Source organism: Punica granatum, chromosome 2 (genome assembly GCF_007655135.1).
Source record: "Punica granatum isolate Tunisia-2019 chromosome 2, ASM765513v2, whole genome shotgun sequence".
NCBI classification, from domain to species: domain Eukaryota; kingdom Viridiplantae; phylum Streptophyta; class Magnoliopsida; order Myrtales; family Lythraceae; genus Punica; species Punica granatum.
Window position 1 is genome coordinate 36,615,107 of NC_045128.1, and position 15,210 is coordinate 36,630,316.

Genomic DNA, 15,210 nt, shown 5'->3' on the forward strand with positions numbered 1-15,210 from the left:
AATGGACACTTGGACAGGCCCGCGATCTCGTAATGTCATACTCAGACTCCTGTATCAACATGATACGATACAATTGGACATATATTACATCACATACGTTATATAACCAATTTACTCGACGCACACAGCTTTCCACAGGCAAATAAAAATTTTAGAAACCAAGGAGTTGCTTAATGAAAGCACGATCTGATCCTCAGCCAACAAATTGAGAATTTCAAGATAAAAAGCGCCGCACTTTCAAGATAACACCGTGGACATTCAAGCTAAAAATTCTCCAAGTTGTATATCCATAATTGTCTTTTTGTTCGGTAGATGTAAATCCTGATTCCAAGCCCAAAAAAAGAAGAAAAAAGATGTAAATCCTTATTTATATATTAGGTACAATTTTTATCAGGACTATAATAATTAAACCTAAATATATTAGTGTATGCTGGGAAAAGTTTCAATAGGCTTTACAATGTAAGTTGCATTAATCCAAATCCAAATCATTAGCTGCCTTTCACCGAAAAGAGAATCATTAGCTACCAAAGTAATCGCAGTGATGTTTATGTTTCCATCCATTAGATGTAGCGTTATTAAAACTGGACCGAACATCGAGTTGGCTAGGGTATGGGTTGATGGTTTTACGGGTTCAATCGAAGGTTTGATGGGTCGGACCACACGTTTAATTAATTTAAATTATATGTTTATATTATTATGAAAAATAGATAAATTGCAGTAAACTCATAATATTTACCAGATAACAGCAATAAATGTCGTACTATGTAAGAGGAAAAAGCTAGGAAGCCCATTTGGTTAGTGAGATGCGTTATAAGATTTTGGGGAGTGAGAGGGTTAGGGTTCAAATTCATCCACCAACAAATAATTTTTTAAAATCTCTAGCAAACCGTAAAACTCATAAACCAGCCTGTTCAATGACCTTAAAAACCAACCGATTTTATGGGTTTAGTGGTCCAATAATGCACATTCAGTCCAGATGCAGGACCAGACTGGTAAAGGTGCCACTTCTGATCCGGTCTGGTTTAATAACAATGATTAGATTGTAACAAATTTATATACTTTCATTTCACATATAGTCATATTTAAGTAAATCCAGACATCTTATTTTTTTGGCATGCAGACGTAAATCCTTATTCCAAGTCAAAAAAGGATGTAAATTCTGATATGTTAAGTACAATTTTTATTGGGACTATAATGATTAAATCTAAATATGGAAGTGCATGCTGGGCAAAGTTTCAGGACGTGCTATATAAGCAACTCCTATTTGTTTTGGATGGAGAATCAATTAAGACAGAGTGGCCAGAGAGAGAGAGAGAGAACGGAATCGAGCAAGCATGAGTTTGACGAATATGAATCCTGTTATTTTAATACATATCCTATGTCTGGTGGTTTCACAGGAAGCAATGGCTGTAGCAGCGGAAGCACACCTCAATTGGTGGTTTAAACCTCGTAAAGTCACGGTCGTTGTGTTTAACGACTTGCCTAATGGTGCGAGCTTCAATATCCATTGCAAATCGGGAGATGATGACGTTGGATTGCATGTGATGGGGCCGAACCAGAAGTACCAGTTGAGATTCGCGCTTTACTTACGGGGAACGACGTTGTTCTTTTGCGGAATGTCATGGGCTGGTGGACATAAGGTGTTTGACATCTACAGGACCAAAAGGGATAACATGCGCAGGTGCAAGAACTACTGCAGGGGACAAGTGACAAAGGATGACATCCTAGGATTCAGGCAAAACCGTCCAGACCCTGACAATTGACTACGATAATTTTGATTCAAATATATGTCTTCCACTTTACTTTGCTTCACTCACAAAATATAATTAAGGGTTAGATTTTACAATCTTAAAGGAACTAGTGATATTCATATACTGAAAGAAACTAAAGAAAAACGTATCTCTAATAAATAACTTGAGTAGAGAAATTGAATAAGGGATTCAAAAATTTTTAAAACAGAAATAACTTATAGATTATTACTTTTTTGTTAAACCATATATTCTATTATTTTCTTTTACTAATAATATTTTCGTGCAACTCGCGGGCATAATGTCTAGCTAATTAATACATAAGTAAAGGAGAATTTGCTCATTTCACGAGACATAATAATGGAAGATGATATAAATTGATTCGAATATATGGAAAAAATAATAATAAATTTTACACCTCACTACAATATTATATCTAGAAATTTTAAGAAATATTATTAAATTGCAAAGATATAATATTAAATAATATCATTTGTGGTGGTGATTTAAAAACTATTCAAAAATCTTTCAAAATATTTTTATAAATTACACGAAACTTTGTAAAAGAACATAGTACGAAATATCACAAATGGGATATACGAAATTTTAATTTTATTTAAATTCAACGTACCATTTTAAAAGTTTGTTATTTTTGAACTTGAGTCTCATAAGTTTTACTTGCAAAAATCAGTCCTAAATCATTTAAAAATATGACAGTTTTAGTCCATTCCATAACCAGCCATGATATGAACTTAGCACCGTTAAATCCATCCTAGTTGGCAGCAAATTGTCCATGTGGTGATTTCTTATTTGAGAAATTTAAAAATTACAGGAAAAAAAGGAAAAAAAAAAAAGAAAAAAAAACTAACCCTCTCTTGAGCTAGGTGGTTTCTGGTCGGGACCTTGCCTACCCCTGGGATGAGGTTTTTGGCCGTCGGCAACCCCATCCTGGGGATAGGGCTCACTGACCGAGCCCCTATCCTCGGCAACCACCCGGTTGGAGAAAGGGCTAGGTTTTTCTTTTCTTTTTTTTTTTAAGAAAATCAAAGGTGAAGATAGAGTGGTTGGTTCTTGCTGGTAGTCACCACACGCTCATATGGGGTCAACGACGCCCACATGAGGGGGTGGTGGTCGCCGACAAAGCGCCACCTACTGAAATCGACCACCACAAAAACTCTCCACTATGTCTCTCTATTAATCCTTGAGATTTGAATGCCAAAATCTTTCCAAGAAGGCCAGAAAAAAATCTTTATCTCCATCAGTTCATGAAGAAAACTAAAATCAAGTCTAAAAGCCGAAAAAGAATCTTTCCTAGAAAGAAGCGGATTCAAAGAACAATTTGTACTTCTTCGAACTCTTTTAACGGCAAATTTAACTAATTAAAAAGAAGACAAAAGGTTTACAATCAGCACATACACTAATGCAGTTAGAGATTCGTGATGTTGATGGAGGCTAGATCTGAAACCTTTTGAGAATATTCTCACGTGCAATGCACGTGTCTGTCTTACTGCTAATACTATAAAAAGGAACAGAGACGTGCTTAGGGTAACATTCTCATATATCCGTGAAAATTTTAATGACCGATTCATTTTGAGTTATTCAATATAAAGGATGTGAGCTGTGCGCACCCGAATTTCGTCTCGTCGGGGCACGCATGCGCACGCCTAAATGCAATGCGGCTTGGGAGTGTCCACCTTCCTGGGGACGCGCAACGGACGCACGTGAGAAGGAGTCGTCACTACCTGTTTACGACCCGAAGGTCGAGGGCCGATGAGTTGCCCGGATCTAGGGGTACGGGGTACACCTAATTGCTAAGGCATATGGTCTGCGAAACCCGAGGTTCCGAATTCGAGGGTTCTATTACGTGTGGGCCTATATCTCACACGCCCTTTCGGTACTCTAGCTTGTCTAGGCTTGCCATTTTAATTTAATTACCGTTTAATTAAGTTCCGCTCATCTTATGCGTTTTGACATCGTAAATTCGAATAAATACTCTAACCGTCCACTCTCCGACCGGGATTTTACATGAATATATGTATAATATAAAACCTTATATTGTTCTCTCAAATAAATAAAAGGCAAGTTATAATGACTAAATCCCAGTTGGTTCGCGTTCGATCATTATTCCACTCATGCTCACCGTATGGTTTGTAAAAGACCGAAAATTAAATTAAATGCGCACTTGGTGTATGGGGGCATTGGACCCCGTGATCGAAGGTTATGGGCGTTGGACCCAGTGTGAATCGTATTCTAAAGGACCGGGCTCGACCCGCATAACAAATAAGTACAAGAATGTAACAAGCAAGGGCAAATAAACAAACAATGAGATTTTGTTATTGTCGAATTTACATGAGTTAATCAATTATTATCCGGGGTATTTTGGCATACAAATCCTACCCTAAAACAAATAAAAGGGATGATGTATAGGGTATGTAGCATTCGACATTATTTAAAACGGACCCGATAGACATGACGTCTGTGGTCGAGTCTCGAATGTGTGGGTTATTTTTAGATTATTCAGTATCGTGGCAATATGGCTTTTATAGATTAAGAGTGTTTTCACCTAAAACGCAAAACCTAGCCCTCTACTTGACTATTTGCCCATGTTGATTATGCCGAGTTTGTGATTAATCCGTTTTTCCATGTTTTAACCCGTTCTAAACACAAATCTACACTAAAGTGACGGCAGGACAAAAACTAGTAATCATGCCCTTGAATCGGTAAATATGTATATGTATGAAAATCAAGATTACGTTGCACGTATCTCGGTGCTTTTGAAATTGTGAATTTGAAAAGGGCATGGCTAACAGTTCTTGAACTGTCGACGTGATTACAGATTATTAATCAATTCGTACAATTTATTTAAAAGAGTCAAGTGATTTAATTTAGCCAAATTCAACGTCCCGATTACCCCGTATGTAGAATTTTATGTTAATTAGAAATTTGTCGAATGCTTTGATTTACGGGTTTCGAGTCGTCGAGATAGTCATTTGGTTGACCGCCCGATAAACTCTAATTTCCGACATGGTCACATTGCATACATATAATTACAAAAATAAAATATTAAATGCGGCACATACATTGTCGGTGGGTGATCCAAGTAGAAAAGGGTAAGATATTTTTAGAAAATGTCCAGGAGACTAAATTGAACGATTTTAAAAAATCAGGGACTGATTTGAAAATTCTGAAACAATTGGGGACTGATTTGAAAATTCTAAAACATTGGGGACTGATTTGAAAATTCTAAAATTGGGAACTGTGTAAAAAATTACTGAAAATGTCCTAGGACTTATTTGAAATGAATTTGAAAATCGGGACTGATCTGAAAACAAAAAAAATGGCCCCAGGACTAAAATGAAACAAATTGAAAAGTTCCTATGGATTCTTGAAAAATTCTGGGAATTCCAGGGCTGATTGGAAAATAATAAAATGACTGGGACTTTATTGAAAAGAATTTTTGAAATTCAGGGCAGATCTGAAAAGGGTGAAAAATGGTCCCGAGACTAAACTGAAACAATTTGAAAAGTTATTTGGGGTTCTTGGAAAAATTCTGGGAAATCCAAGGACTGATTGGAAAATAGTAAAATGACCGAGACTTGATTGAAAATAATTTTGAAATTTGGGGCAGATCTAAAAAAAATAAAATATGTCCCCTGGACTGAAATGTGACAAAATAGAAAGTTCGTAAAATCAAGTTCGGGACAAATCCGATCACCCACACGACCCAAGAACACTCATTTCGCATCATATTCATCCAAGCAAACATAAAAATTCAGAAATGGAGCCCTAAACATGCCACTAAGTAGAGGATTTACCTAGTTCGAGAAGTTGATGGGTGATTCTGTAAAACAAAAATAAAAGAAATAAAAAATAAAAAAACTGTCGGACGAGTTGGGCTGGGCCGGTTTGAGCTGGATTGGGCCAAACGGGCCTGCTGGGATTTGGACTGGGCCGCACTGGGCTGCTGGGCCGGACTGGGCCGAGCTAGGCTGGTGAGCCGCTGGGCTGGGCCGCCGAGATCTGGACTGGGCCACTGGATCTGGACTGGTGCGCTGGATCCGGATCGATTTGCTACCTGCGCTGGCCCGGAGAGGAGTTGACCCGGTTAGCAGAAAAAGAAACCGAAATAAAGAGAGAGAGATCTGGTTCGGGGCGGCGAGAGGCTCGGGTGGTGGCGATGATTGAGCTGGAGGAAAAACGGGAGAGCGGGCTGAGGGATGGCGCGAGACCCAGGGCGAACTCGGAGGCAACGAGCGTGGGAGAGAGTGTGTGGAGCCGAGAGAAGAAATCCGAAAATTCGAGCTGCCTCAGGCGCGCGTGGACGAGCTGTGGGCCGTGGATTCCTGAGAGAGAGAGCGTCGAAGCTCACGGTGGAATGGGCGTCCGAGCTCGGGGAAGTTCCGAAGATCGAGCTCTGGGAGAAAATCCTTTTTTTTTTCTTTTTTTGTTTTCTGCCCCCTTCCTCCAGCTGCCCCTTTTTTTTGATAAGCTACGGGTTTTTAAAAAAAAAATCGAGAGAGATCCCCCCGAGAGAGAGCTTGGGGGTTCGGATATTTTAGAAAAAAACCCCCGTTCGAAGAATCAGCTCGGGAGTTAGCTTCCGGCCGTTGAGGGAAATCCTCTCCATTTCCGAAGAATCGGCCGGGAGTTAGCTTCTCGGATTCGGGGAAGACGGGAGCTGCGGGAAGAAGAAGAACAGGGAAAGTCAAACTTCGTTTGACTTTTCCCTTTTTTTTTTGGGTGGTGCAACGGTCGGTTAGATCAAACCTGACCGACCCTGCCCATCCGTCCCATCGGTCAGACCGACGCTGACCGGTTCTGACCGACTTGACCCTTTTTTAAAAAAAAAATTTTAAAGGTAATAAATTGGGAAATGACAATTTTGCCCTCCTAGAGCCGATGGACCGAAATTGGGTGCTGACATGAGCGTACCGTAAATGTCCCAAGGTAAAACAAAGAATAAATATAACAAAATTTCAACACCTAAAAACATTAAATCCAAACAAAACACAACTTTATTATAATATTCCCGCTCGTCGACATTACTACGTTCTTCCAAGGAGTAACAATATCAGGGTTTGGACTATCTTCCCTGAATCCCACGATAGCATCCTTTCTCCCCACTCCCATGCAGTACTCCGTACATCTATCGGCATCATCTCTCATGGCCTCGTAGAAGTCAAACATGACCTGCCCGCCAACCCACGACACCTTGCAAAAGAATAACATCGTGTCAAAGAAGTAAGGGGCGATTGAGAGCGGATACCTTCGGCCTGGCTCGATGAGATTCAACCCGAGGTCACGATCCCTCGATTTGCAGTGGATCTGGAAGGATGCACCATTAGGAATGTGTTTGGATTTAGAGTTGAATTGAGTTGAGTTTTAATTTAATTAGTTTATAATGATTGTATTGTTGAATTATGAAAAAAATATGAAAAAATAATAAATAGTTGAGATAAAATAATAATTAAGCAATGATTATATTGTTAAATTATGAAAAAAAGTATAAAAATAATGAATAGTTGAAATAAAATATTGATTAAGTAATAATTGTGTTGTTGAATTGAATATAAGTGGAGTTGAGTTGAATCGAGTAAAAAAAATTTAAAGCAACTTGGTACTTCAAGAAAAGAATTCATGTTCATCAAATTACCAGTGGAATAGTATTTTATGTAAAAATTATAAAGAACTAAAATAATAGGGATAAAATATGTAAATAATAAAGGCTAGAATTAAAAGTTAGTGTGATTTAACGGCTGGAATTAATATTTGTCAAACCCAATTTAACATTCCATCTTAAATCACCCAATTATCAAACCACCCAAATACATCAATCGACCGGAGAAGAGGAGAAGAGAAGAGAAGAGAAGACGACATCGCTCTCTTTCCAGTCTCAGCTCGTCGGCTTCTCCATTCCCTCATCCCCCTCTCCACGGAATCCAGTCCTCCGGTGTCCGCTGCTTCTGGCGGGAGAGATTCCGTCAGCTGAGCCGCTTCGCATTTGCGCTGCTTCCCTGTTTCTGTTCAATCCGGCTGGTTCGATCGTAGATTCCCTGCGTCGGTTCACGTCTACGTAAGTTCCCCGTGCTTCCTACTGTGGTTACTGTGGAAATCTCTCTCCCGTGCAGCACCTGCTGGAAATCGATCCATTTCGCGGTTTGCTTTGGTTTTTCTTAAATGTTTGATATTGATTCCCCGGTGCTCTGCAACTCATTTAAGGTTGTCTTTATCAGCGGCTGCTGGGTGGTTGCGGGGGATATTTTGAGTTCACACTTATTGTCTAATTAGTATCGTCGAGCGACTTGCAACTGGCTCGGACAGAGCTCGTCTGGTGACTTAAAAGTGAAGTTTTCCCAAGTTTAGACGGTGATTTTTCAAAGTCGACTGATCATAGCTTTGACTGATCAGTTGTTAATTGTGCACATCTCTTAGTGTCCTGAGATATTGACTAAAGTTATGCCTCTTCTGTGTTTTGAATATGTTGGCATGATAATATATAAGATGGGATGACCCTCTTATAAAAATTTGTATTTTCATCTCTAGATTAAGGTTGACCCCAGGAAGCCAGCTGCACTGACTTGGCAAAGAAAGATAAACAGCGAATCCAGTCCCCCCTCGGTCTTCAATCTGACTTTTCAAGAAAAAATGCATTTGGTAAGTGCTGAGACCCGGATAAATTTCTTGGAGTAGAAAAACTGCCTTGGGAAGATTTTAGTGCATGTGTATTTGGTATTGATATATGAGTTCACGAAGGACTCCTTAAAATAATTTCGTCTATCAAGGGATGATCTAGAATGCTGAGTGCCCTCTATTTTTACATTTTTGTTTCAACTTTTCTTCTGAAGCTACATTACTCTGTAGTAGTGGTTAAGCATATATTACTTGTCTTTGGTAGGCTCCAATTGGTTTCCGGCTATGGCATTAGTCCGAGTGGAAGCTGCCAAGGGGAAGGTAATATCTTCAATCGTTTCAACTATTATCATGGAAAAGGGCTGAATACTGGAAAAGGAAATAGGAATAGGAAATAGAGAAAAATCTCAGTTTCTACAATTTTACTTGACTTTTTCTTGCATTTTACATTTGCAATATGCAGGGGGTTTTCATCAACCCTTTTATTAAGCGTGCCATGACTTCCTCTCATGCTGTTCCTCTTGGTGGGATTGGGTGGGTTAATTCTTCTCCTTTCACCAGGATATTATGTAGAACGCACAAAACTAAGCACAAAACCTATTGCAATATGGAGAATCAAGATGGCTAGACATAAATATATATGAATTATAGTAATGCATGAATTGAGTTGGTCTAGGCTAAAACAACTCATGTCATGTCTTGTACCTTTACAAATAGGGGAGCAAATTGTATGAAGATAATCTGAAGCATTCAGTTATTTGGATGAAATGAGAATATAAGTTCTATTTTATAGCAATTCCACCTGTTGGATATTTTCTGCCATCAGAGTTTTTGCATATTCATGTATTCGAATGAGCATTTAGCCGAGCCGAGCATTGATCATGATGCTTACTGCCTTCAAAACTTTCAGTTCCGGAAGTATCAAAAGAAGTTATGGTGATGCATTGGTGGTGTCTCTGCTGTAAACATTGGTATTTGTGCTAAAGAAGACGCAGCTTTTAACATTGCTTGCAGCTGTGCAACCATCGGGTTCAGAGCTGGAACAGATTATAAGATGATATCCACGGGATTGTGACTTGGATTTTGGTGGGCCCTGAAAGAGTTCATGTTCTGGCTTATTAGATGTGACTTGGATTATGATTACTTGGAGACTGCTCAAGTAATTCTTCCATAGGATAGGGAAGAATAGTTGCTGCCTGAAGATTTTTCTGTATCCATGCTGGCAGAGAGCATGTGTGGAATCTGTGATTCGGGTAATGCCCCTGACAAGAGTTGCTACTGACGTTTTCGGTGGTGTGGCCACCAGCTGCCTGGTTGCTCTATTGATACCAGTCGGCTACTCTGCATTCTTTACTCATTTTACTTCCGCGCTCCATATTCATAGTCGAGGGTACATCCAGCTTACCTATTTTAGTGGTCCTTGGATCATACGGATCAGATTTATCTTGTTTGCCATCTGATGGGGTTTGGGTGAGATTATTAGATTAAGCTTGTCGAGACGTGAGGGGAAAGTTTTGGATGCTCTCAATTTCAAATGGCAGGAGACCGTCTGCAAGGGCTACATTGTCTCATATCTAGGGTTTGCGGAACCATGCTTATCCTTACTCTGGTCTTCCTCCTTCGGGCACTTTTAGAGAAGTTGGACTTGGGAATTTTGAGCCGAAAGTGGAATGCCAGAACAGCATGTTATATAATACGATTCTGCTTCCCAGTGTTTGCTCTTCAGCTCTTTATTATTCTAGTTGGACCACAGCTGAGCAAAGTAAAGAGTTCTGGGCAAGACTTGCCGCACTATTTCACCAGTGCTATGAATAGGTCTGACCATATCAGTCTCTGCACCTATCCTTTTCTGAGTACCATCTTCCTTGGTCTTTTTGCTGCCGTCCTCACCGCTTATTTGTTTTGGTTGGGGAGGCCGACTCTGAAATTGGTTCTTAATAAGGGTTTGTGGAAAAGGGTAAAGACACTGATAGTCTCAGCGTCGAGTTTCCTACCCTTAAGGTCTCTTGCTCGGTGTGTCTGTGCTGTCCAAGCCAGATCATATTCTTTTAAGAGTTGTATGGCTGTGTGCATATGCATGCTCGTGTACTACCCTGTGGCAGATTCTTTTGCTCTGGGTAATGTTCTAGACTTGGAATCTTGAAGAAGAGCCAGTGGGGATTATAACGAGACCGAGTCTCTCTTGTCTAATCGGAGCAACCTCGATATGAGATTCAGTAAAAAGGGTTTTCAGGAAGATTGAGAGAGATTGATTTCTATGGAAAATAAGGGCCTCTGCCTCACCCGGTTCTGCAATTGCCTCTCAAGGGAACTGATCCGCTCTTCAAGCTCAGCATTCTTGTGCTCTGCTGCTACGAGAAGGGTTTCGAGCTCGAGCACTCTAGCAGCTGTACTGGTAGAGGTAACGGTGGTTGTTGCAGCAGCAGTAGAGGTAATACCAAATGCAGGGGCAGGAGTGGTCGAGGGGGTATGTGACGAAGCCGGAGTTGTAACCTCAGTTGACAAAGAGAAGCTTGGAACAGAGCTGGTGGTCCCCGAAGAAGCAGTAGAGGAAACCACACTAAAAGCGGTAAATGAGCCAGTAGTAGCAGCTGAAGCTGCTGATGACGAACTTGCTACCAATGATGCAAAAGACGCGGCTAAAGCAGAGGTACCAGCTGCTGGTGTTGATGCACTCGTGGTGGTGGTAACCGTTGAGGAGCTAGAGACAGGGGAAGAAGCGAATGAGAAAGATGTGGATTTTGTGGCTGGGGCTCTGGAGGCAGCTGTGGCAGGTGCTGAGGACGCTGCAATGCTAAACCCGAAAGAGGATTGCCAAAATTTGACATTTTTTTAATGTAGCTGACGTGCTGCATTCTTTTGTTTCGCATGTTCTTCTTGTCATCATGACGTTATTCAAATTAAGGAGTGATGATAATGGTACTCGAAGAGCTTTCTTCCGGTGAGTCTCTAGCTTCCTATTGGTGATAATGGGTGTAAGATGCTACACCAACCTGTTGGCTTGCGTGCGAGGAAACGGTCTAGGATCTGTTGCAGATGATGCATCTTGGAGAACATTTGCTCGACTTTCATTTCACGGACTGGCGTGGCCTTGTGGGGGGGTTGGTGAGCCTCTTCTTCTTAATCGAGTCCGAACGTACTCTTCTTCCCTCTCCTTCCCTGCATCCTGTAGTCCAGCCTCTCATCGAGATACAGGGCAATCACGCGGACGAATGCTGAGTAGTCCCAGGCGTTGGACCTCGAAGTGTCTCGGAAATCAGACATGTTGAGGAGGCGGGTCCCTCGCCTCGTCGAGAAAAATATTTCCTCCTCATACGCAGGGTCGCCATCGGCCAGCAACCGGTGGATCAACATGAGGGACTTGAGTGCCACCACCCAATTCTTGGTCTTACTGAGGCGCCTAGAGAGAGTGTTGACGCTGGCGCCTATGTGGGCATGGGAGTAGCACGTCAAGCTGAGGATCTCACGGATGTGCCTCTCATCCGCTGGGAACTCCTCGTGACGAGTCGCCTTGACATTGGCCACGTCAAGGTCTGAGAGGGAGCTGCTGTTCCCGACTTTTGCTAGGCTGTTGCTGGTCTGGTCCTTGACAGCCCCGATGGCTTTTCGCAATTTGCTCGGAGACATTTCTTTCGTTTTGTTTTAGCTTTTCTTACCGAATGTGACGATGTTTAGCAGAAGAGGAGGAAGGAGAAGAAATTAAAACGTAATAAGGAGAGCTGGTCAGACTAAGAAGGTGGCGTTGACGTGATTTAGGGGAAAGGGAAAAGAACCGGCCATTAACGGTCAATGAAATTTAGTTTCTCCTCTGTTTCTTCTATCTTGTCTAAAATCGATCGTTTTCGTATTATTATTTTTTCTTTTGTTCTAGATTTTTTTTGGGGCATCCTTCCTTAGTTCTCGACCGGACAGGGTGTCGGTCAGGGTCCTGATTTCGAGCGAGCCGTAGAATGGCCTCGAGTTTAGCCTGAGAAAGCGGTGGGAATTTGATTGGTGTTAATTCAGTTCTACAAGACGGAACAGAATTTGAAGAGAGGAGGGACTAAAGGGCTAACTGTTTGTCAATCTGCCCCTGTAGTTTTTCCCTCCTTCGAGTTAGTCCCCTTCAGTTTCGAGTTTTTCCTATTTTACCATTTGTAATTTGGGGAAGGATCCATTTCAATGATTTGGTACGAGTTTTACAGATACATACAGCTATAAAAATAACAGCAAATTTCTAGAATCCATCATCAGCTAGAGAGTCATCTCAACGAAACCCCTAGATCACTAAATCTCGAAAGAAATCCTTCAGGCCACCTCAAACACTAACCATAGTAGTTTGCTTGAGCGAACGCTTCAAGCCAAATCATGCACAACCCATTGGACACAGTGACATCCCACACCAAGAAGAGAGAGAACAATATTCTTTCTTTATTACAATTTGGTCCCTAAATAATTTGATTCATAACAGCTTACCTTATCCCAATTCAATACGATCGAAAATCCAGCTGAAGGCGAAACTGATGCCGATCGAAAACCACCCAGCAACGACGACTCGAACCGGAGAATGGACCACTGAAGCCTTCTCCAAGAACCCGCCGACTATGCCGGTCAGGAGGAAGATGGTGGTGGCCACAACCACCACCATCCACATCCTCAGGGTATAGTTCTTGATGAGAACCGCTGACAACAGCGGGGGGATCGACCCAGCAGCGAAGCAAACGCCCTTGAGAGCAGCAAACAACCAAGGGCGGGGGATATCTGCACTTATCGGTATCGGAGGAACTCGCCCTAATTCCACCGTTTCCTCTGTAGCTTCTCGGCTTGCCCTAGCAAGCTTTAGGAGAGCTTCCGTGGTCTTTTTGTCAGACCACGCCGTTAGCAACTCTTCTATGGCAAAGGCCAAGATCGCTCCGATGAACCCGGAGAAGCTGACTTCCACCATCTCGTGCCAGTTACCAATTTCGGCCCCAATACCAATTATGATCGACGCCACTGTCATGGCACCCCTCATGGCACAGTAACTAGCCTGTCGCAGCTTTTTTGAGAAGCTCCCCTCCACCACAGCTTCTCTCTATTTGGATTAGAAAACGAAATGCATAAGCGGTCAATCCAAATTTAAGAAATATGCAATTTTCACGTACTTTATCGCAAATCAATAAAAAAAATCAGGATTTTTAGTATATCTCCTCGACGAAGGAAAAAAAAGGAAAAAGTCATTTTTAGTCCTCAACTTTTCGCTGCCTTTTCATTTCCGCCCTAAACTTTTATTTTGATTCAATATCATCCTGAACCTTACACTATTTGTTCACTTTAGTCCTACCGTTAAGTTTTCCATCCAAAAATGCGATGTGAATTCCTGCCTAATGAGTGATGGAAGGATTAATCTTAATAAATCGACTCATCAAATCGGTTGATTCGGCATCTTGTCACAACAAAATTGATTTACTGACAAACCAAATCGATTTTAACTGAAAAAAAAAGGAAAGGAAGAAAGTCCCTTCGGACTTTTGTTCTTCTATCAATTCAATAGACGAAGATATGAGAGTTTGTTTCAAATTTCAATCAACGAAGGGATTAAACAAATCTACTGAAGCTCAAATCCAAAGAAACTGAAACATAGCTTTCAAACCGATATGAGATTCAGTAAAAACAGGAAGATTGAGAGAGATCGATACAAAAAATAAGGGCCTCTGCCTCACCCGGTTCTGCAATTGCCTCTCAAGGGAACTGATCCGCTCTTCAAGCTCAACATTCTTGTGCTCTGCTGCTACGAGAAGGGTCTCGAGCTCGAGCACTCTAGCAGCTGTACTGGTAGAGGTAACGGTGGTTGTTGCAGCGGTAGTAGAGGTAATACCAAATGCAGGGGCAGGAGTGGTCGAGGGGGTATGTGACGAAGCCGGAGTTGTAACCTTAGTTGACAAAGAGAAGCTTGGAACAGAGCTGGTGGTCCCCGAAGAAGCAGTAGTGGAAACCACACCAAAACCGGTAAATGAGCCAGTAGTAGCAGCTGAAGCTGCTGATGACGAACTCGCTACCGAACTGGTGGTGGCGGCGGTGGCGGCGGCAGTTGTAATCATGGTTCTTAGAATCACGATTCGAATCGTAGAATCGTACGATTCTATGATTCTAGAGGGGTCATACGATTCCGATCCTATGGCTGAATCGGGATCGGCTGAATCGGGCGCAGAATCGCAGAATCGCGGAATCGGGCTGATTCCGCGATTCCAGATTCGGCCCACGCTGGCGCAGAGGGCAGGCCTGATTTGGGCCCTCGGGCCGAAGCCCAGCCCATTGGCAATGAGCCCGACTCTTCTCACCCCCCCTCTTCTTCTCCGGCTTCCCCCCTTCTCCCCGACATCTCCATGCCCTAATCCACTGGCCTTCTTCAATCTTCCGAGCTGTTCAATTTCCGCCCCATTTCGAGACGATTCTTCTTGTTCTGCCCGTACCGGTGTGTCTTGTTCGGTTGTTCTGACTCCGACGAGCTTGAAGGTTGAAGTTCCGCCGGTCCGCAGATCCGATTTCGCAATTTTCGAGTTCTGATTTCCGCGAGCTTGCCGTCAGTTGCTTCCGGTCATCTGCGCGAGCTTCCAGTGAGTTACTTGCTCTGCCTCTGCATTTTGCCCAAGCTTCCAGTCAGTTGCTTGCTCATCCTGTCTCTGCACTGCAGTCTGTCCAGCCGAGAGCCGAGAGCCGAGAGCGTCCACTTTCGACTTTCCAGACTCCAGGTACCGTATCTTGAACATCCAATGGCCTTCTGCTTCGATTAATTGATTAATTCGATGAACTAAAGTGAGATTAGATTACTGAATTGAAGTGAGGTTACTGAACTGAAGTGAGATTACTCGAT

General features: G+C 42.1%; 1 protein-coding gene and 1 pseudogene across 1 annotated transcript; both read left to right on the forward strand.

Moving 5' to 3' along the window:
• The first annotated feature begins 976 nt into the window (after nt 1-976).
• Nucleotides 977-1,763, forward strand: LOC116193940 (S-protein homolog 3-like). The gene is made up of 2 exons (XM_031522680.1): nt 977-1,015; nt 1,398-1,763. Exons 1-2 carry the CDS (start codon nt 977-979, stop codon nt 1,761-1,763), a joined length of 405 nt encoding a protein of 134 aa, XP_031378540.1.
• Nucleotides 1,764-7,534: 5,771 nt separating this feature from the next.
• Nucleotides 7,535-12,228, forward strand: LOC116196839 (annotated as a pseudogene).
• The last annotated feature ends 2,982 nt before the right edge of the window (nt 12,229-15,210 follow it).